At 24.9% G+C, this 22,133-nt stretch overlaps 6 protein-coding genes across 6 annotated transcripts; 1 reads left to right on the forward strand and 5 right to left on the reverse strand.

Moving 5' to 3' along the window:
- Nucleotides 1-73: 73 nt before the first annotated feature.
- PCHAS_1226900 (zinc finger protein, putative) lies at nt 74-2,026 on the reverse strand (the record flags this gene model as incomplete). Its single annotated transcript, XM_016798928.1, has 1 exon — nt 74-2,026. One exon carries the CDS (start codon nt 2,024-2,026, stop codon nt 74-76), a length of 1,953 nt encoding a protein of 650 aa, XP_016654283.1.
- A 1,138-nt stretch (nt 2,027-3,164) lies between these two features.
- On the reverse strand, nt 3,165-5,849 carry PCHAS_1227000 (cactin homolog, putative; the record flags this gene model as incomplete). The annotated part of the gene is made up of 3 exons (XM_016798929.1): nt 3,165-4,011; nt 4,347-4,764; nt 4,877-5,849. 3 exons carry the CDS (start codon nt 5,847-5,849, stop codon nt 3,165-3,167), a joined length of 2,238 nt encoding a protein of 745 aa, XP_016654284.1.
- Nucleotides 5,850-8,867: 3,018 nt separating this feature from the next.
- PCHAS_1227100 (proteasome subunit beta type-4, putative) lies at nt 8,868-9,763 on the forward strand (the record flags this gene model as incomplete). The annotated part of the gene is made up of 2 exons (XM_739855.1): nt 8,868-8,952; nt 9,078-9,763. The coding sequence occupies 2 exons, from the start codon at nt 8,868-8,870 to the stop codon at nt 9,761-9,763; spliced, it is 771 nt and encodes a 256-aa protein (XP_744948.1).
- Nucleotides 9,764-10,254: 491 nt separating this feature from the next.
- PCHAS_1227200 (tubulin gamma chain, putative) lies at nt 10,255-11,613 on the reverse strand (the record flags this gene model as incomplete). The annotated part of the gene is made up of 1 exon (XM_739854.1): nt 10,255-11,613. One exon carries the CDS (start codon nt 11,611-11,613, stop codon nt 10,255-10,257), a length of 1,359 nt encoding a protein of 452 aa, XP_744947.1.
- A 1,652-nt stretch (nt 11,614-13,265) lies between these two features.
- Nucleotides 13,266-16,637, reverse strand: PCHAS_1227300 (AAA family ATPase, putative; the record flags this gene model as incomplete). The annotated part of the gene is made up of 1 exon (XM_739856.2): nt 13,266-16,637. One exon carries the CDS (start codon nt 16,635-16,637, stop codon nt 13,266-13,268), a length of 3,372 nt encoding a protein of 1,123 aa, XP_744949.2.
- Nucleotides 16,638-18,576: 1,939 nt separating this feature from the next.
- PCHAS_1227400 (DNA repair and recombination protein RAD54, putative) lies at nt 18,577-21,675 on the reverse strand (the record flags this gene model as incomplete). The annotated part of the gene is made up of 1 exon (XM_740049.1): nt 18,577-21,675. The coding sequence occupies one exon, from the start codon at nt 21,673-21,675 to the stop codon at nt 18,577-18,579; it is 3,099 nt and encodes a 1,032-aa protein (XP_745142.1).
- Nucleotides 21,676-22,133: the final 458 nt, after the last annotated feature.

Genomic DNA, 22,133 nt, shown 5'->3' on the forward strand with positions numbered 1-22,133 from the left:
TTTTTGTAAAATATTTCTCCTGTTCATACTTTTCTATACTAAAAAGAGATCGGTTATTATGTCCTTTATTGTTTTATTTTGAAGTAGAACTATCTTTATATAAAGGATTTGGAATTGGTATATCATTTTCATACAAAATTTCAAAAAAAAAATGTGGATATTCATAAAATGATTGATTTATCAATGCATAATTGATTGTATGTTTCACTGAAAAAAAGTCACATTCATTTTTTTGTGAATTTTCGATTTCTTCAAAAGTCTGGTCACCTGTTTGATCATTTTGTTCTTCGGGTATTTCCCCAACCACGTCTTTATCGTTGTTATCAATTTTGTTTTCCTCGTTGTTGGGTTCCTCTACCTTTGTCCCGTTTTTTAAATAAATGCGGAGAGAGCCCAGGTTTTTAAAGAACTCGCTCAACTTGGATTGCAGACTTTCTGTTTTTGTACACAGTGTATTTAAGAGCTGAAGAAACGTCGAATTTTCACTTACATTATCTCGTGTTATAAAAAAATTTAAATTTGAAAATGTAACTTTAACAGTCCAATAAATAATACTATTACGTATACATGTTTTGTTTGTTTTATGCAAAGTTGTATATATAGGTGCTTTTAATAAATGTATTTTTTTTTGCTTAAAAATATGAAATACTTTTTTATCTCTATAATATCCCCAAATATTTGATTTATTTTCATAATCATTTACTTTTATAAATTTATAATTTCCTTCTACAATTTTTTCAACATTTTGTAAAAATAAAAAATCTTTATACAAAAGTTCATCATTAAAATTATTTCTTCCTATATGTTTTATTTTAAAATCTTTTTTTAATTTATTTTTACAATTAAATAATTTTTTATGATTCTTAGAACACTCTAAACAACATGTCCTAGCTTCACAAAATGGACATTTATATATGTACATATTTTTTTTACATACATAACACATATTTTTATTATCTTCATCAAATTTTATTACACTATCATCATCTGAATTTAATTCTTCATTTTTGTATTTATTAATGTTCGAAAAATAATCTATTGCATTTTTAAGTATATCATTTTGTTTTATTTTATAAGGATTATCATCAATATAATTTTCATTTGTTTTGTCATCATGTTTGTCTATGTCCATTGTTTTTGTGATATTATTTGTATGACTATTTTGGGAAGGCTCATAATTTGTGTATAATTCATTTGGTTGCATATTATTTTCATCATCGTCATCCTCATTTTCTTCACATTTGTTTGAACTATTTATATTTAATTTATTTTCCAAATTCGGAACTAAATTGGTAAAACTATTTTGTATGTCTTCATTTTCATCTTTGGAGTTATCCTCCAATTTATGTTTCTTTTCAAAGTTATTCACCCTATCGGTCATTATTAATTTTCTTTTTTTTCCATTTTTATTAAAATTATTTATATAATTATTTTTATTTCTATATTTTATATTGCTATTACTAGCTATGTTACATACCTGCTGCATATTATTCACATTTTGATATTCTTCATGTATTATATTATTATGCATGTACATATTATTTTTATTAATATGATGGCTATTCATGTTTAAGTTATTAAACTTGTAATTGCATTTATTATTATTATTATTATATAAAGAAGGCGGTAAGTAGTTCCCATCATATCCATAAATAGTATTATTAGTCCAATTTTCACAATTTCTATTTATATTACCTTCAATAGACGAATCTTTATTAATATTATTAATGTTACTAGCTTTATTTGTAAAATTATTAAAAAAAAATTTTTTTTTTTTTTGATTATTTATATGGCTGTATGGCTGTATATTATTATAATTTTTAAAAATTGGAGGATTTATTTCCTTTTTTTTTATATTATCATTATTTTGTAGGTCTTTAAAATGTGTATTGTATTCCTCATTGTAACTTTTATTATGATTATTTATATTTCCTCTTTGGTTTAGTTGATTATTTTGTTTATTGGAGTTCCATAAACCATCAGTACGATTTGGTTGCCTGCCCTGATATGGCTCCATTTCTTTCATGTACGATATTTCTATGGGATAGTTTTTTCGATCCCTAAATTTGTATGCTCATTCCTCTCCTACTATTGTTGTTATTACTATTATTATTTTTAATTTTGTTATTATTTAAGGTTTTCAACAAATTGAGACGTTGTAATTTTATTTTTGAGACATTTTATTTTTCGTTTTATTTAAAAAAAACAAACCACGTATATATATAAGTTTATATAAAACAGGATGATAATAAAATATTCGATAAATTTAAATATTTTCACTACATTATATATTTAAATTTGTTTTATTTTTCCCATTTCATTTACTACCTATTTGTTAAGAATATATAGAATATGTAACTGAAAAAAAACTCAATTTAAAAATACAAATTTTGTTTCATTCGTTTTGTATTTTATATTTTTTTCAAAAAAAAAATATATAAATAATAGAAAGTGAAAACCACAAAACATTAAATTAACAAAATGGGGGTAAAACAATTTCTTATAATACTTGAAAAAAAAAAAAAATTATTTTCGCTAATAGGCAAAGATAAATGTTGTTTTTTTTTGCCGCCCTGGGAATGATATGCATAGGACATTTTTACAAAAATACGAAAAAAAAATATACATATTTTTTTTGTTTTATTTGGCCGTTTTGTCATTTTGCCATTTTGCCATTTTATTATTTTGCCATTTTACCATTTTACCATTTCAAAAGTGTCTTTACTTAAAATGAAAACATACCGACTAACAAGTGACACCAAATAGCGGTTCGCTTTTTTAAGAAAATGAAATAGCAATAATGAAGTGCCAAAATAATGGGTATAATTTTTTTTTACTAAATGGTTATAAGAGTTACAAAAAAAAGGAGGAGAGTGTTAATAATTAATTGCATTGAAAAATATTTAGCCTAACATTTTTCTAAATACATAATACTATTTGTATATACATGTATAGTATATATATTTAAAACAAAAAAGTAACAAATATGACTTGTAAAAATAGCCAATATTTTTTAAAAATACTAAAAAAAAAAAAATAGAAATAGCCACAATACACGTATAATAAGTAAAGTATTGAATATGCGGAATTTCATATATGGATATATGCTAGTAGCATTTCCCAATTGAGGAAAGAAAGGTCGAAATGCATACAATGACTTATCATTATCGTCTATAACGTTTCTTCTTAAAATTAAAATATAGTTGTAGGATTCCTCTGCTAAAAACATTTCGAAATCCTCTATGTTTATCGTAAGACCATTCTGAATTAATAATTTTAAATGCAATATCTATATATGGAGGGCCACCGTGAAAAACAATTAAAACAGTCCCTTCTTCGTCACAAGGACATATTTTCCATGAGGGTTTTTGATTTGAATTTAATAAATTTGTATAAAATATATTAAATTTATATCCACATATATATTTTGGTGGTGTATTTTCATAATCATAGTGAGTTTTATTATATTTATTCCAATCAAAAGATGTTTTTATTCGATTAAAATATAACGGTTTTCGTGATATCATTAAATTATTTTTTAATAAAGTTGTTATAGTATTATTAATATGATTGTTACTTTTATAAGTTACATCCTTTAATATTATTCCATCTTTATTTCCTTTTTGTCTTTCTTTTTGAACAAAATGATCATAAATTTGTTTTTCTTTAGTAAACAATTTATTTATCATATTAAAATGATTATCATTAATTTCATCACCTTTTTCTAAAATATCACTTTTTTTTATATTTTCATATTTAATATGGGTATCTTCCCTCTCTTCTTCGTCTTCTATATTAGTATCTATAATATTTTTTTGCAATCTTAAGAAAATATTTTCATTAATTTCTTTTCTTTCTTCTAATTCTTCATGTGGTAAATATACATGAACATTTTCGTCATCTTCAAAAGTTTCAAAAGGTAGCAATTCGATACTTTTGCATTCAAAAATTATTTTTTCACTATCATCAATTTCTTTTTTTTCCTGGTTTGTTCTCCTATTTTGGCTTATCCTAAAGAAGAAATAAAAAAGAGAGAAATCAATGAATATACACAGCCATTTGGTATTTTTTTTTTTTTTTTTCATTTTAGCTAGCTATATAAAATTTTATTTGGCTAGCTAAAAATGCACACACACAAAATGGATATATTTGTAATAAAAAATAAAAATGTAAAACAGAGCCCTAAATTAAAATTAATGAAAAATTAATTTCAATCATTTTTAAGAACAACTGTACTATTATTGATATAGCAATATTTTAGTTTGTTATATTCTTTAGAATGTGAATATAACAAGTGAATTAATTGCAGAGAGTGATCATACAATTGTAGACATATATAAACATACTTTTTTTTTTCAAAGTGCCCAGTGGTAATGTTAATTTTTTTGAGTAATCTGTTCCTAAAATCATCAAGGATATATTTGGCTTTAAAAAAAGGAATTTTTAACAAAATATTATTCCAAAAAATTGAGTCAAACTTTTCAGTATCATTTGTAATTATTTTATTTTTTATTTTATGTTCATATGTTATTAATTCATCATAATCCTTATTTTTAAAAAATTCTTCAATTTTTTTATTTGTTTTTTCATCTAGTTCTTTAGCTTTATAAGGCTCATCATCATTAAATTTGTTTAAATAATATTCACAAAAAAAATAAAGAGAATTCCAGTAATTATGATACTTCTTTTCATTAAAGAGTCTATCATGCGAGATAAGTAGCTTTATTTGTTTGGTGCAATTTTCTAAATCACGCTCGTTCAGGTCTATAAAAAAAAAAAATAAGTTATATCATAAATCGAGATATATACATTTCCTATGTAGGAAAATAAATAAAGTTTATTTATTTTCTCATTTTTTTCGCTTTCATTTAAATACCTTCTAGCATGTAATAAAATGGAGTTAAATAATTTTCCAAGTATACATTTTGAATAGATTCCCCACTGTCAATTTTAGTTGCAATTCTAAATATGTCCACTATTTGTATATGATTATGAGATATCCTATCATCTGATGATTGTATTTGTTGATTTATAAAAAATAATTCTTCTTGTTCAATATATTCTTTAATATTAATTTGGTTTCTTTGTTTTTCTAATTGAAGTTTATAATCTTCAAACATAGCTCTTTCTTTATCTCTTTCTTCTCGTCTTTTTTTTACTTGCTCTATTTCACTAATTTTTGATAAAGAATTTTCAAGTAAACTATTAGTTGTTACTTTTATTTTGTTACCATGTTTTATTTTTTCATATTTATTTTTTAATTTCCAAACAAATGGAGTAGATAATGTATTATCTCCAAATGGATTACATTCATCAGTATAATTAAAATGATGTTTCATTAAATTTTCTCTTTCCTTTTTGAGATCTTTTACTGTAATAGTTTTTTGATCTTCATCTTTGTTTTTATCTTTATTTTTTTTTTTTTTTTTTTTTTTATGTTTTTCTTTTCGTCTTTCTCTTTCTTCATCACTTGATGTGTCTCTTCTATGTTTCTTTTTTTCTTTCTTTTCTTTTTCTCGTTTTTTTTTATGCTTTTTTCTCAATGTTTCATCATCACTGCTACTTGTTCTGCTTCCAGATGAACTTTCATCACTACTGGATGTACTTTTTCCATGTCTTCGTTTTTCATATTTTCGGCTTGACTTCTTATGTGAATGTTTATAACTTTCACTTGATTTTGAGTCTAAAGAGGTACTACTTCGGCTAGTACTATACCGTCGTTCCCTATGTCTATGCTTATGTGCCTTTTCATCACTCCTTTTGTTATATTTACTTTTTTCTGGATAGGATGACCTACTCGATGAAAAACTTTTATCAGAAGTTTGATCGGATGATAGGCTTCCCATCATGTTAATTCTTTACAAATTAAAAATTTTTTTTTTTTTTTCACCCCTTTTTTACATATTTATGAATATAAAAATAAGGGGGTAGCCATATTAATAATTATGGACATATTTATCAACCCTGGAATTGCTATGGTCATATTTACATTAACATCGAAATGTTTGTCGTAATAAAATTGTGTATGAAGTTAAAAATAAAGAATATTAGTATGCCACGAGAATATATATTGATATAAAATAACGTAAAAAATTACGAGGTTATGTATTTTTTGTTTCTACATGAGAAAATATAAACAAGTAATTATGGCAAGCATCCAACAAAATTTCACCCTCAGTAATATATTTTTTTTTTTTTTGTCATATTTTATTATAATATATTTTTTAAAAGTTATAATATATTTTTATATGATGGTGAAAAAAATATTACAACAATTAAAGAGGGGATACATACATAATATAATAATTATACGTGCGAAATTTTGAATTTTTTTAATCTTTGGTTTGTGCATAATAATTTTATGTATTTTTGAGTAGCAGCCAAATTGCTACATAAAATGGTATTATATACTACTACCATTTTTATATATAAAATTGCTTGCATATTTTTGCCACGCCTTGCTTTATTTTCTTTACTATATATAATATACAATAATTATTTATTCCTGAAAAAATTAATATATTTTTTAGCCAACAATGGAATAGCTTTAACTAACATAATATTGCACTTGTAATGCTTATCAGTTTTGCCATTTTTTTAGTAGCCAATATTGGCTATACCTTTAAGGCTAGCCCTCACTTTAAGCACCACATTTTTAAGGAATACGATGGGGGTATGCCCATGTATATATACATAAATATATATTATATACATTTTTTTATTTGCATTTTTGGGCTAGTTATATGGCGAGAAATTAGCTAAGTATACAGAAGCCAAAATCCGGAACGACGTTTTTTCGCCCCATAATTTTTATACCTCTTGTACGAATATAAAACTATAAATTTAGTATTAAAAAATATAATTTTTTTTTCTTTCTTTTTTTTTTTTTATTGTTGATCCTTCCATTTTTATGGTTGAACCTCCAATGATGAAAAAAAAACAAAAAACTAAATAAAAGTTTGTAGAAAACCAAAGGTCATTTCTTTTACCTTGTTATTATTTTTGTTGACCCTGAGGAGGCAAATCTTTAAATATTTCAAAATTAAAGAAAAAAGGAAAAGCTGGATTTTTTCCACATCCCTTAAATTGCATATAAAATGGAAGGAAAATACCAACAAAAATAAATTTAGAAAATTAAAATATTTTGAAAATATTCAACATTTTTAAACGAAATAATATATACATATTTTAAAGCTATTTTTTTAGCCTAAATATGTAGGAAACTAATATATATAAATATGTTATAAAATTTAGAAAAAAAAAGAAAACATATAATATGCATGCATATGTATGTATGGCACAATAACCACCTTTTTGAATGCCCAGTTTGTTCCCATTGTTTCTCGTTCGAATGAACAATAATAAAACATGGTTTTATTCCTCTCTCTATATGATGCATACATGAAATTGCAAACTACTTCCCAAACAAGTGAAATTCTCAACAACAATTGGGAGCACACTACTTATGCTAGGCAAACATTTTAATATGAAATTAAATTATATAAGTAGCCATATTCATGCTCTATAAACATTTTTAAGTATAATTATATTAACTTTTTTGGGGGGCAATAAAAAACACAAATTGTTGTAGGATATAAAAAAATAAATATAATTTTTTAAAACCATAATAAAAATATACAACATGATTTTATATTATCACACTGTCTCTTACACCTTTTTTTTCACTTATTATATTTGTTAATTAAGAAAATTTTTTTATTGCCATCCTATATATTTATGAAAATTTTGATTATGTGATTAGGACAACATTTTTTAACTAGGTATACAGCAAATTTCGATATAACTATAATGTAAATTTATTGCTTTTATTCTTAAATGGTTGTATAAAACTTTTCAATAGGTCTTGCACATTTATATTCTATGTTATAAAAACGGCGTGTGCATGTGAAATGTAAAGATATATATTCAAAAAATGGAAATTGAATAATTGCATTAATAATTTTTTAATGAATATCAATATAGTATATTATATTATTGAAGCATAAAACGAACACCCCTAATATGTTTAACGATTACTAATAAATTAGGAATAGCTACACCTATATATATAATACACGCCTTTATCCTCATTCGTTTGCTTAGCCTCATTCGTTTGGCTACCCTTTTCATTGCTTTATCTTTTCTTTTTTAACTGTTTGTATGACTAAATTTAAATATAGGAGTAAAAAATATGTACATCCTATGCATGTAATAGAATGTGCAAGAATAAAATTATTAGATTAGGTTAGGGACCTTTAAAAAAGGGAAATATTATTATAATATATTTAATAAATCATTGAGAAACAAATAAAAACACACTATTTATATATAATAATTAAATCTTTGATTTTTTGTGATTTATTAATTCAAGTTTAACAATACTTAGGAGAGAAAAAAAGGAAAAAATATTCCATATTACAATATTTGGCTATATACTTTTTTTTTTCTTGCCGTTCAGGACGAAATAAGAGAAGAGTGTGGCAATAGGGTAAATTTTATTAACAGTGCAGGAAAAAAAAAAATAATAACAATAATAATAGCAATAATAAAAATAATAGTATATATCAATAAATAGAAAATTTAATATTACATATTCATAGCTATATTGCTAAAAGTTAAAACAAACTTAAAGGGTGTTTGGAGAATACAATTTTCATAATTGCCATTGATGGATTGTGAAATAAAAATTTTGTAAAAATAAACAGCTTCACATTCAATTGTGAGCAATATATATATATTGAGAAACACATTGAAGAAAATTTTATCGAATAAATTTCCTAATATAAGGAAATAAAAACTTAATAACATCAAAAGAAAAGGAATAAAATATTTTTTGTTTTTTTTTATAATAAAATAACGTGATAAAAATGACATTAGGCCCAGTAGTTACCGGAACATCAGTAATAGCGCTGAAATACAGAAATGGAATAATGATTGCAGCTGACAAAAAAGGTAAAATTTTTATGTAAAAAAATAAAAGCAATAATTATTAGTAATAAAAATAGTACATAGTTTGTTATATATATATATGGATACATACATGTGCATGTTTTTTTTTTTCCTTTTTATGTTTACAGCTAGCTATGGAAGCTATGCAAAATTCCAAAATGTGCAAAGGATTTTCAAGATAAGCAACAAAACAGTAATGAGCTTTAGTGGGGAACTAGCCGATGCTCAATATTTACATGAATTATTAACACGGGTTAATGTAAATGATGTAGTAGAAAAAAAAAGCAAATATGACTTACACGATACCAAATATTATCATTCATATGTAAGTAGACTATTTTATAATAGAAAAAATAAGCTTGACCCTTTATTTAATAATATAATAATAGCTGGCTTAAATTCACAAGAATATGATGATAATGATAAAGATATATTATTATATTCAGAAAAACAGAATAATGAAGAATATAAAGACATTGATAAAAAGGATTTATATATTGGATTTGTCGATATGCATGGCACTCAATTCTGTGAGGATTATATAACAACCGGCTATGCTCGATACTTTGCCCTTACATTATTACGAAACCATTATAGAGATAATATGACTGAAGATGAAGCTCGTTCATTATTAAATGAATGTTTAAGAATATTATATTTTAGAGACACAACAGCTTCAAATAAAATACAAATAGTTAAAGTAACTAGTAAAGGTGTTGAATATGAAGAACCATATATACTTAATTGTGATTTAAATTCTAGGGATTATATTTATCCATCTACAATGCTTCCCGCAACTGGTTGTATGTGGTAGATGCAAATGGAAACTCTAGTGGCATTTGCTACTAGAACGATTAATACTGTTCATAGTTAGCAGCTACTGCATCTTCTTACACATATTCATGCATATATATGCAAAATTTTTGTTGTGATATTTATTTTTATGTAAATACGCAATTTCCTACATGTACGTACATGTTTTTTTTTTAATTTAATTTTTTAAATTCACCCATTTACGAAAACTTCCACATGTACAGCCAAAACTAAAATGCCTGATTAAAAAGGCAGTCGACCACGCTAATATATAAATAATAAAAACTTATGAAAACCCATGTGAATGGATAATTTGCATGCCAGCAATTGAAACTAATTGCAATCTTTTATTTAAAATTATATAATTAGTAAAAGTTTTTATAAAAAAAAAGGTATGAAATAACGGAGTTACCCAAATGGTACTTACATATACGGCCATGTTAATTGCACATTTAATTACGAATGAAAAAAAAAAAATAAAATAAGTTTTATCTACATATATGTATGACTAAAATAATCATCCCGTTCTGCACTTTTATATTCGTCAATAAGATTTTGTGTAATTTCTTTTGAAGATTCCATTTCTTCAAAATTACCTTGACCATCTGCACTAGAAAACATGGGTTCTTTTTTATAATTTTCTAAAAAGGCTCGTCTTTTAAATAATCTATCAAATTGAGTAACACAACGTTCAAAAAGTGTCGAAATAGATGTATGGTTTGCCATCATAAGTCCACAAACTTTATGTGGTGAAACAATATGAGGTGATTGTTTTGCTAATGTAACTTGAATAGATGCAGGATTCCATTTTATAAAGTTTACTAATTTGCGATCTCTTATTCTTTGTAAACCTTTATGTACTTGTGTAGGATCAGTCTCACCTCTTATTATATTTAAAATCGAAATATACATGCCTCTACGTACAGGAACAGAAACCATAATATTTTTTGTATGCAATAACCTTTTCATAACATCTAATACAGTTGTTTTTTGCACATTAGAAACATGTTTATCTACTGTTATTGGTGTATAAGATGTAACTAAGAAATGACATTTAGGATTAATAATAAGTGAAGAAATTAAACTAATCATATCATTGTTCATACTTCCTGGATATCTAAGTGTTGTAGTAGATGCAGACATAACATTTGAAATTAAATTATTTGTTTGTTGAAATGTAGGATTATTTAATTTTAATTTTTCAACAAAAATACGATTCAATGATGTATTATCTATTACTACTACACTATCTGTACTTAAAATTAATCTCTTAAGTGTTAATATACTATTGTATGGTTGTACAACAACATCACTACTTTCATTTGTTAATAATGGAAAAACAGAAAATGTTTGTATCATCTTTTTTGAATAATTATCATTTAATAATTCTAATAAGTAGCTTCCCATACCACTACCTGTACCACCTGCTATAGAATGAGATAATATAAACCCTTCTAAATTATCACTATTATCTACTTCCCTATCAATCATATCAATTATTTCTTCTTCAACTTTATGTCCTTGACTATATCCACTTCCCCAATTATTACCTGCACCTCCTCCTTCTTTAGATATAAACATATTTTCAGGATTATATAAATTTCTATATTCACTTGTTTGTATACTATTAATAACACGGGGTTCTAAATCGAATAATAATGCTCGTGGGATAAAATGTTCATCATCTGCTTGATAAAAGAATATATCTTTCCGATCCTCATTTAAAAAATTATTATTTTTTAGTATACCTTCCTGATCAATGTTATGCTCATTACATAGTTGCTTCCAGAACTCTACCCCAATTTGATTCCCACATTGTCCACACTGTAATGTTATTATTTCGCGCGGCATGTCTTCTACCTTGCACCGTTCTTTCTATTTTGTATATGATCACAATTCTTTTCCTATTTGCTGTGCATATATAGAGAATTAGCTACTTGCATATGGACACACGTATGTACTACAAATTGGAATATGCCCAATACGAAATTGTGTGTACAATTGTAATTACTTAATAGTGTTGGAAAGGAAGTAAGAACAAAAAATAAATGAAACAATTAAAAATATTCACATTTAGATTCATAATTTATTGGTATACAATTGGCTAGACTATTGCCTTTCGCTTTTGTTTTCAAAAAAAATAATCTTCACTACTTGTGTAATTATATGATAAATTTTTTTTTGTCCTTCTTTATGAAAATATAAATAATTATCATATGCTTTTATGTGTTTATTTTCATCATTTGTGTAGAAGAAAAAAATAAAATATAAAAAAAATGAAAACACAACAATATAAAATAATAGTGAATATATTATGAGATGACTAAAAATAGAAATTTACATATAAATATAAAAAAAAAAACAAATTTATAAATCGGAAGATTACTTAATATTAATTAGTTTAAGAAGTTTATCTGAAATTTTCATATTTATTTTATTTTTTTTTGTAAGCATTATTATGAATATATATTTTTTTTCTCTTCTCTCATTTTATATATACACATTGCATAGTATTAATTATGTATATATCCATGATATGTTTTATCTTTAAAAAAAATATATAATTAACACATGATTTTTTTTCATTTATTTATTGTTAATTTTGTAAGGATACCTGTTTAATTATTTTTTTTTATAAATTTTATGGAATTCTTAAAAGTGCTTGAGCATACATGTGTAAGCCCTGTTTGCCCTTACACAGTTTACGCGTGACATCATTTTATATCTACACTATGGCAAAGCAAGCTGATAAATACGTTGATAAAATATACTGACAAAAGTTAAACGGGATAAAAGTATATCTGCTAATGCTGTAGTGATAGTGAAACACGTTTGGCGGCCTTCAAATGGAGAGACATTTTTTAAGGCCCCTTTAGTGTATTTGTAAAAGGAGGGTATATTTTTTTTTTTTTTTTTTTTCAAATATAAATAGTAGCCCAAATTGGTAAATACATTTTCATGTGCATTACTCATAAGTTTTGCCATACCAATGGTGATATGCTTTTTCAAATTGTCTACGCTTTAAATGTGGAAAACTATCTCTTACTAAATTTACAAAGGGAGTTTGAGAAAGAAATAAAAAAAAGATATGCTGAATAAAAGGCATAGACAACCTTTGCATGTATACACTAATTGTAGTTTTAATTAACAAACGATTAAAGTTTAATTTAAAAAATGAAATAAAAAATAATGCAAACGTGCAAGACTTACGCAAATTATATAGTAAAAAAATTGATAAAAACAAATTAGGGTATCACATATATATATGTTCCCCTCTTCTACTGATTAAACAGATTAGAAAAACGGCATATCCACTTGCTCAAAATGGAGAACAGCCAAGTAATGAAATATAAAAATAAACATAAAAAAAATTATAGAAAAAGGGATGATGTCCCATTGTTAAATCGAACAAATACATAAAATATAAATTAATTATAATACAACTCGGTGATGTGTTAAAATATAAAGTATAGTTCCCATCGATCAATGCTAGTGACATATTTTCATTTTATATGATTATAGTCGGTATATAATGAAATAAAGAAATGTTCAATCGATTTCCATAATATTGCTAAATGATAATTATTGTCATTCTTTAAGAATGAATTAGTAAAAGGGAAATTATTATTTTGCATAGCATCTGATTCGTCAGAACTTCCAGATTTATTATTATTAACTTTTTTAAAATCCGAAAAAAAATTTAAATCATCTATTGTTAATTTAGGTTCAAAAGGTTTTTCATAAATTTTTTGATAACATTTTTCATCACAGTAATCCATAAATTTTAATAAATGCATTTCATATTTTTTTTCTGAATACATATTACTATTATAAAATAATTTTAAATTATTAATTGGATTATTTGGTTGTGTATTATATTCTATATAATCTTTTTTATTTATTATTTTTTGCACATGATTATCATATAAAAACTTTTTATGTAATATTGATATAATATTTTCTGCTACTATATTATTCATATTTTTTGTAATTTGATGCGGATAATTTCTTTTAAATTTATTAACTTTTATCGATGAAACTAATTGATCTATGTCTGCACAATTAAAAAGATGTGTTAGTATAGAAAATGTATATGTATCTACATAATCATTCATATACTTTTCCTTTAATTTTTTAATTGTCTTAAGTAAATGGATATAACTATTATTATATTTATCACCGAACATTGGCCACTGTTTAAAAGTTAATATATTATTTCCTATATGTTGATACATTGGGATATGTGAACGAGGGTTTGTATATCCAACTGGCTGCTCAAAATGCTCAGTAAAACTTGCAGAATTAAAATGTTTCTGTTTATAATAAGTAGAATTATTTATATTTTTTGCATCTATTTTTTCATATTCTGTATTGCCATCCCACATAAATCTATTAATTCTATTTTCAAACTGTCCCTTCCTAATATTTATTGAACTTGATTTTGAAATATATTTATCTATATAGAAATCAAATAAATTCTTTCGTGTATATAAATTTGGCATTTTAAAATGAATTATTTTATCAAATCTCTTTGATCTGGTTAATGCAGGATCTAGATAGGTGTACCTATTTGTTGCTGCTATAAGTAATATATATTTTTTTGTTTTAAAATTTTTTAAATTAAATAAGACTTCAATTTCTTTTAAATTTAGATTATTATTTAAATAATATTGAAGGATTTCATATCCATCTTGTTCGTTAAAATGGTTTTCATAATTATATATCTCTCTTTGCTTATTTCTGTTTTTATAATTTTTTTGTTTTAAAAAGTTTTGAAAAAATTGTTTTTTTACAAAGCTAAGAGTATTTTCATAAGGATTGTCACTATATATATTCGAATCGACGGATGATAAAATGAGTTGCTCATTGTTGTATTCATGTATGGAATCAATTTCGATTAACAACTGATTTAAAGTTTGTGCATATTCGTGGTTTTGATTATTTGATATATCATTTGAATTTCGGTTAAGACCTATACTATCAATTTCATCAATAAATACAACAACTGGATTTTTATTATTTTTTGCTGCTTTAAATAGGTTGCGAACTTTCGATGCACCATTTCCAATATATAATTCAATAAAACTCGAACCAGATACATGAATAAAATCAGCATTTAATTCTTTTGCTATTGCCTTAGCAAGTAAGGTTTTTCCTGTTCCTGTTTCACCAGTAAATAATAATGAACTACTACAAGGATGATCAATATAATCATTATCACTATTCATATTTATAAACAATTTTGAAAAATGCATAAGGAAAATAATTGATTTAACATCTCTTTTTGTATCTTGATTAAGTACAATTTCATTTAAAGAAATTATATTATTCATATTTTTTTTCTCAATCTTACAATCTAAATTAAAGGGTGATAACTTTTTGCCATATATATAATATAAAGATGCTAATGAAAAAACATATGTAAGTATATCTACTGAATATTTTTTAACTATATCAAAAACTGACGTTTTTGTTAAACTCTCATCTAACCTTATTTCTACATTTTCATATATTTTATTTTTTAATAAATATTTCATAATATAATCATGATAATATACTGTATACATATTATTATTTACATCATTATTTATGCCATTTGTTGATGTTTTAGGTTGATTAAATATAATCATATTTGTATTCTTCCCTGGATTTTTATTTAAAAAATAATTAAAGGTATTATCTGAAGGATTAAACCATATTGTTTTTATATTATTCTTATTAATGTTATGAAAAAAATGTTTATAATCCTTAAGACCAGGCATATTACCATTATTAATCTCGTTTGCATTATTATTTGTAACTAAACTTGCCATACGTCTATACATATCAATAGAATAATTATATACAAATGTATATACTGTTTCTTTTAATTTATAATATATATAAACAGACGAAATAACAGTTATAGGAACTATCCAATATAATTTATTTTTTTTTAGAATCTCAAATACGTATATTAAATAGTTTTTATTAAAACCATCATTTTGATTATTTTCATGTCTTTTCTCCTGTTTTATTTTTTTTATTTTTTGAATATCACTATTGTCTTCTTTTTCAAAAACCATGCTCTTATTATTCACATTGCTCATGCTTTCATACGAGTTAGTGGCTGAAGTATGTCCTTGTTTCAAATTTGCATCCTTATTGTACGTCGCATTTTGGCTACTCTTTTCAATTTCATTAAAATTCGAATTATATGATAACGATTCGTTAGACGGAATTTTATATCTATTAATTTTGTCTGCTTGATCATGCTCGTAATCCCTTTGTGTAGACACTTTACGCGTTTCATAACTTTGCAAGGGGGTACATGTTTGCTTACCATTAATATCAAAAGACACTTCACCATAATTTGGAATAAACATATAAATTTCTTTTATTTTTTTTTTATTTTCATTATATTTTTCAATTTCATACTCTATTTTTTTTTGATAAATGATATCATAAAATGTTTTTTTAATAGCTAACACATATAAATAACAATATAAATATTCATCTAATTCAGCATATAAATAACCATTTTCATCTTTAATTACTTTTTGAATATTATAAAATATTTCTCTTTCTTTAATAGGAAATATATTATTCATTATCTGTTCATAATAATTTGATTTACTAATTTCCGTATCATAAAAATCATCAGACGTACTTATTCTACTATATTCACTATTACTATTATCTTTTTTATATTTTAAAAGTATATTATGTGATGATATATTAATTTTTCCATCTTTTTGAATTTTCTTTTTATCAATATTATTATAATTATCTGGATCGCTTAATGATTGCCCATTCTTATAAAACTGACTTAGATTAATTAAATAATCGCTCATAACTTGTTCGATACTCGTTTTTTTGTCGTTATTCATTTTCATTTTTTATTTATTTTCATACTATCTATATAATTCTGTTTGTGTGTTAATTATGTTAATATATTTTTTTTACAAATATAATAAAAAATAACTGTCCATAAATTTATTTCGTTTTCTTGTTGTCATTTTTTTTTTTCAACTTATTCATAGACTAGCGCCATATATTATTCTATACTTTTTATACAACAAGGTTGATAAATATGCACACATAAAAATGCTTGCCTTTAGTTTGTATGTATGTATGTATACTATGGCTATAATACGACTTATATACGTACGCGAAATGTGGTGGCCGCACTTGAAACTTATGAAAATCTCATTCGCTATAGAAATGCCGAACATAAAATGCTGATTGCAAAATGCCGATTGCAAAATGCCGAATAAATATAAAGGAAATATTTTTTGCAAATTTATAGAGTACTTACTAAAAGCTATTCTGTGATGCATAATAATACATACACATGATGGGGACGGTATATAATTCAAATTATTAAATCTTAACAAAAAATAAAAAACAAAAAATGAAAAACAAAAAATAATAAAACAAAAAATAGTAAACAAAAAATAATAAACAAAAAATAGTAAATCGTAAAAAATATTATAAAATGTATAAGCAAAAAAATATAGGAAAAATTAAAACATCAGAAAAAATAATATAGAAGAAAAAAACAAAAACTAAATGATGATGATTTTTTTTTGTCAATATTTTTGCTCTTCCTTTTTGTATGCAAAAACACGCTTTTGTGCACTTAAAAAAGTTTTAAAATTCTACGCAAAATTTTTAACGTTATCTTTCGCCATTTTTTATGATGTTGTCAAAGAACAATTGCACTTCTTAATATATTTTATTTTTATTAAATTTTTAACAAATAAAATTATAGCTTACACAGTATAAAAAAGAAAAAATTCATTACAAAAACTAAGGTATATATAAGAAAAAAAAAAACTAGCAAAAAAAGGTATATATATTTATATATATTTTTTGCCCTAATTTTTATTATTTCTGCTACTTGTAGGACCATATAAAATAAACGTTCCCAATTAATTTTATTTGTAAACCAAATATTTAATCAAACGTGTATGAGTACATACTTTGTTCTAACACTATGATGCTCATAATATATAAACAAATAATTTGCGTAACGTTTTTTTATAAAATTTTAAAAAAATATAATCACACAACTATATACACTATTTTTGGACCAAGTGCCAATGCGGCAAAAAAAAAAAAAAGTCAACATAAAATTTAAATAATAAAATGAATAATAATTAGCAAATAAAATTGAAAAAAATAAAAATAATAAAATAATTCTAAAGTAAAATTGGAAAGAAAAATAAAAAAATTAGGAAAAAAACAGCGAAAAAAACAGCGAAAAAAACAGCGAAAAAAACAGCAAAAAGAATAGCGAAATAAATTTTTAATCTTGGTTGCATCCCATACGCTGATTCAGTGGCACCTCCAAAATCGGATTCAAAATTTTTATATCTCACACTTATCACCTTACAATAGTAAGCATGTAAAAGTAGGTATAAAACTATTTGTAAATAATTGTAAAACATTTACGTATGGAGATTACATGACACATGCGCAGTGCACCTCAAAGTCTTTCTGTATGTGCATCCCTTTCATAATAGTTATACGTCCATAGACATTGCTTAACAGTTTTATGATCCTATACAGTTATATTTTCTTAACACTCCATTATTGCACCAATTAACAATCTCTTCATGTATCTATATTATTGTTCGCACAAATAATTATCAGGTATTTATTCACCATCCTTTTCTTTCATAATAAGTTATATACCTCTCAAAAGTTTTACACATTGTAAAACTTCTATTTTTTGCTATACTATATGATAAAAAACAGGGGTAATCGATTTTCATCTTTGGCTAATTGGTTGTCACTATTCATAGGGATAGTCACATAGATTTATGTCTATCATACAAAGCAGGAACTATCAGTACTTATATTTTCAACTGACATATCTTCATCTTGTGATATGACAATTTCAGCTTTTGATTCATCATCTTGTGATAAAAGTTCCATCAAATTTTTTTGTGTCATATTTCTTGTAACACGTACTGAATTTAAATCTTCATAGGAATTTTTATCATTCATTTTTAATTTTGTCGATTTTTCTTGACCATTTAATTCAATAATATTATTGTCTTGTCTTTTCTTATCATTTTTGGAATTCTCAATTCTATGTGAAAATGAATTATCTCTACTACTTTTCTCTCCTTCCTCTCGTTTTTCAATTTCACTCGAATGGTTTCGTTTCTTAATTAATTCTTTTTCCTTCTGATATTCCATTAATTCTCGAAGCTTTTTTGTACAGTCCTTTTTTTTCATGTCCATCTCATCCTCCTCTTCCTCATCCTCCTCTTCGTCATCGTCCTCATCCTCCTCTTCGTCATCTTCATCTTCCTCATCCTCGTCATCCTCCTCGTCATCCTCCTCTTCCTCCTCTTCCTCTTCTTCTTCCTCTTCATCATTGGTACTATCGCTATAATCGTCGGCCTTTCTTCCTTTGGCTCGCTTCGACTTCGGAGTTTCTTTTTTGTCTGACACGACAATAGGTTGATATGAAACATTGTTTTTGTTTGCCTTTTGTTTAATAAGATCATCTCTAAATTCTATTTTACAACTCATAGAAAAGGTAACAAAATCTTGCTTTAATTTTTTAAGTATTGGCAATGTGTTCATATGATTTATTTTATATTCCGTTGCCTCTTTAACTGCTTTAATTAAAATTGCATCTGGTACTGTATCGATATTTAAATGATGAGCCCAAGTATTTACATCTTCTTCTTCAAAATCTTCTAACTGTTCCGAATAAACTTCTGTATTATCTTTAAAGTTACATCTATTACATTCAATATTATCATGTGTTTCACATATTGTATTCTGTTTATAATTAAATAATTTTTTAACGTTTTCATCTGATAATTGATCTTTAGATAAATTTGTATTTGTTACAATCATTGAAGATAGACCATCTTTACTTATCTGCCTTTGATATACCTTTTCATCAATAGTACCTGTACAAAACAATCGATAAATATAACATATTTTTTTTTGCCCTTCACGCCAAACCCTTGCTAATGCTTGTTTATCATTTGCTGGATTCCAATCAGGGTCTAATAAAATAAGTCGATTTGAACTTATCAGATTAATACCACATCCTCCCGATTTTGACGATAACAAAAATATGAATATATCATCTGTATTAGTAAAATCACTAATAACTTTATGTCGTTTTTTTATACTTATACCACCATCTAATCGAACAAATTTATAATGATTCTCTTTACATAATATTTCCATATAATCTAATGTTTGCGTATAATTACTGACTATAACTACTTTATCATTAGTATCTTGTTTAATTGTTTTAAGTAAAAAATGTAACAATTGAAATTTAGATGATAAATTATAATAACATCTATATACATCTCGTTTACATTCTTCTATTATTTTTTTTACAGATTTATCATAATCTAATTCAACTGCTTTTCTTCTTTCTCTTAAATATTCTCCATCTTTAGAAGCATTATTATTATTGTTAAGACTGGTACTGATATTTTCTGTACTAGCATTAGCAGACGAATTGACACTACTTTTATTACTTATTTTACTTCCTCGACCTTTTCCACTTTCTGCTACCACATCTTCAATCAGTTTTACGATTGGAATATGCCCAATGTCCTTTATATCATTTGCATTGAGTAATAAAGGATGGTTACATATCTTTTCTAATTTTTTTATATTAATTAATACATTAACTTTGTTATTTGAGTTATCAGATTTTAATAACTTCTTATCCTTTAGAAATAATACATATAAAGCTTCTTGAATCGGGTTTAATTTTACAAAAATATTTATTAAATATTTTACTGGCAAAACTTTAGATAATAAATTATTAGTTCTTCTTAATATAAACTTGTTAGTAATAGTTGATAACTCTGCTAAACGCTCAGATGCAATCTGTTGCTCCTTTTCTGTTGCATCTTTATCTCGTCCTATTAATATTGGGTTCGCAAACTTTTTTCGAAATGAATTCGTATCATCAAATAAATCAGGATTACACAAAGAAATCAATGCAAAAAATTCGCCTAAATCATTTTGTATTGGTGTACCTGATAATAATAATCTTTTTTTTGCTGATAATTTATATATACTTGTGTACGTTTTTGTTTTATCATTTTTTAATCGGTGTGCTTCATCACATATTATCATATCTATAGCTGATTTATCAATTGATTCATTATTAATACGAAAACATTCATAGGAACATATTAAAATTGTTGATTTTAAATCATATTTAAAACCTTCTAATTTACTTACAATCTTTTCCTTTGCATTATCATTAACACATGTTACAGTACATCTGTTTGGTAACCATTTATTAATTTCATCATTCCAATTATTTATTAAACTAGCTGGACATAAAATTAGGCACCTTCTTACAGCTGGCTTCTTATTATATCCCTGTTTTAATAATGTATATAACACACTTATACTTTGTAATGTTTTTCCCAATCCCATATCGTCTGCTAATATACATCCACTTATTTTTTCATCTTTTAAATTCATTAAACATTCAAAAACAAATTGTACACCTTCTCTTTGATGCTCTCTTAAATATTGTGCTAATATTGGATCGACTTCTATTTTACTATTTTCATCTTCATATAAAACTAAAGGATCAAACTTTCTTATTATTTCTTCAACTTTATCATTTTCATCACCTGTTTCATCTGATCTTCTAGGAATTGAATTTTTCATCAAGTTTATCCATCCTGTTTTCCTTACCTTAGCACCTAATGTTTTTTTTAAATATAAACTTTTATTACTTACGAATCCTGGTAATGGATTTCGAAATGGTGTAAATAATGTTGTTTTTTCATTTTTCCCTATACTCAAAATTGGTAATAATGTTGCTCTAACCAATGTGATGCATTTTCTATCCCCATTGTTGCTTTCATCTGCCTCATCATCTCTGTTTCGTTTTGTGTTTCCTCCGTACTTTCTCATAATATAGAGATATTAAAACTGTTAGATTTGCTAGGTGTGCACATATATATTTTTTTAACGCATATACATGGGCAAATTGTGTTATACCTTAAACAGGACTAATCACGGGAATGAATTCTTTAATTATTTTAGTACACTAATCAGATTAACTTATTATATTATGAAAAAAATGTGTAACTGTGTATGAAAAAAAACTAACACATGTTAATAATGCACACGCGTATATATTTCACATATACGCAATTGCACTTGCAACTTTAATTATAGAAATTGATATAACAAAATTAAGAAAAATACGTTCATATTTAAATAATTCTTTTTATGAAAAATTGCTATGTAACAGTGATTATTATAAAGTGCTGTTTTGTTCTCGATAAAAAAAATGGGGAAATGAAATAAATATTATGAATTGTGTGTGTGAGTAGGAAAGGTGACACATATATAAAATGTATGTACGA

Source organism: Plasmodium chabaudi, assembly GCF_900002335.3.
Source record: "Plasmodium chabaudi chabaudi strain AS genome assembly, chromosome: 12".
NCBI classification, from domain to species: Eukaryota; Apicomplexa; class Aconoidasida; order Haemosporida; family Plasmodiidae; genus Plasmodium; species Plasmodium chabaudi.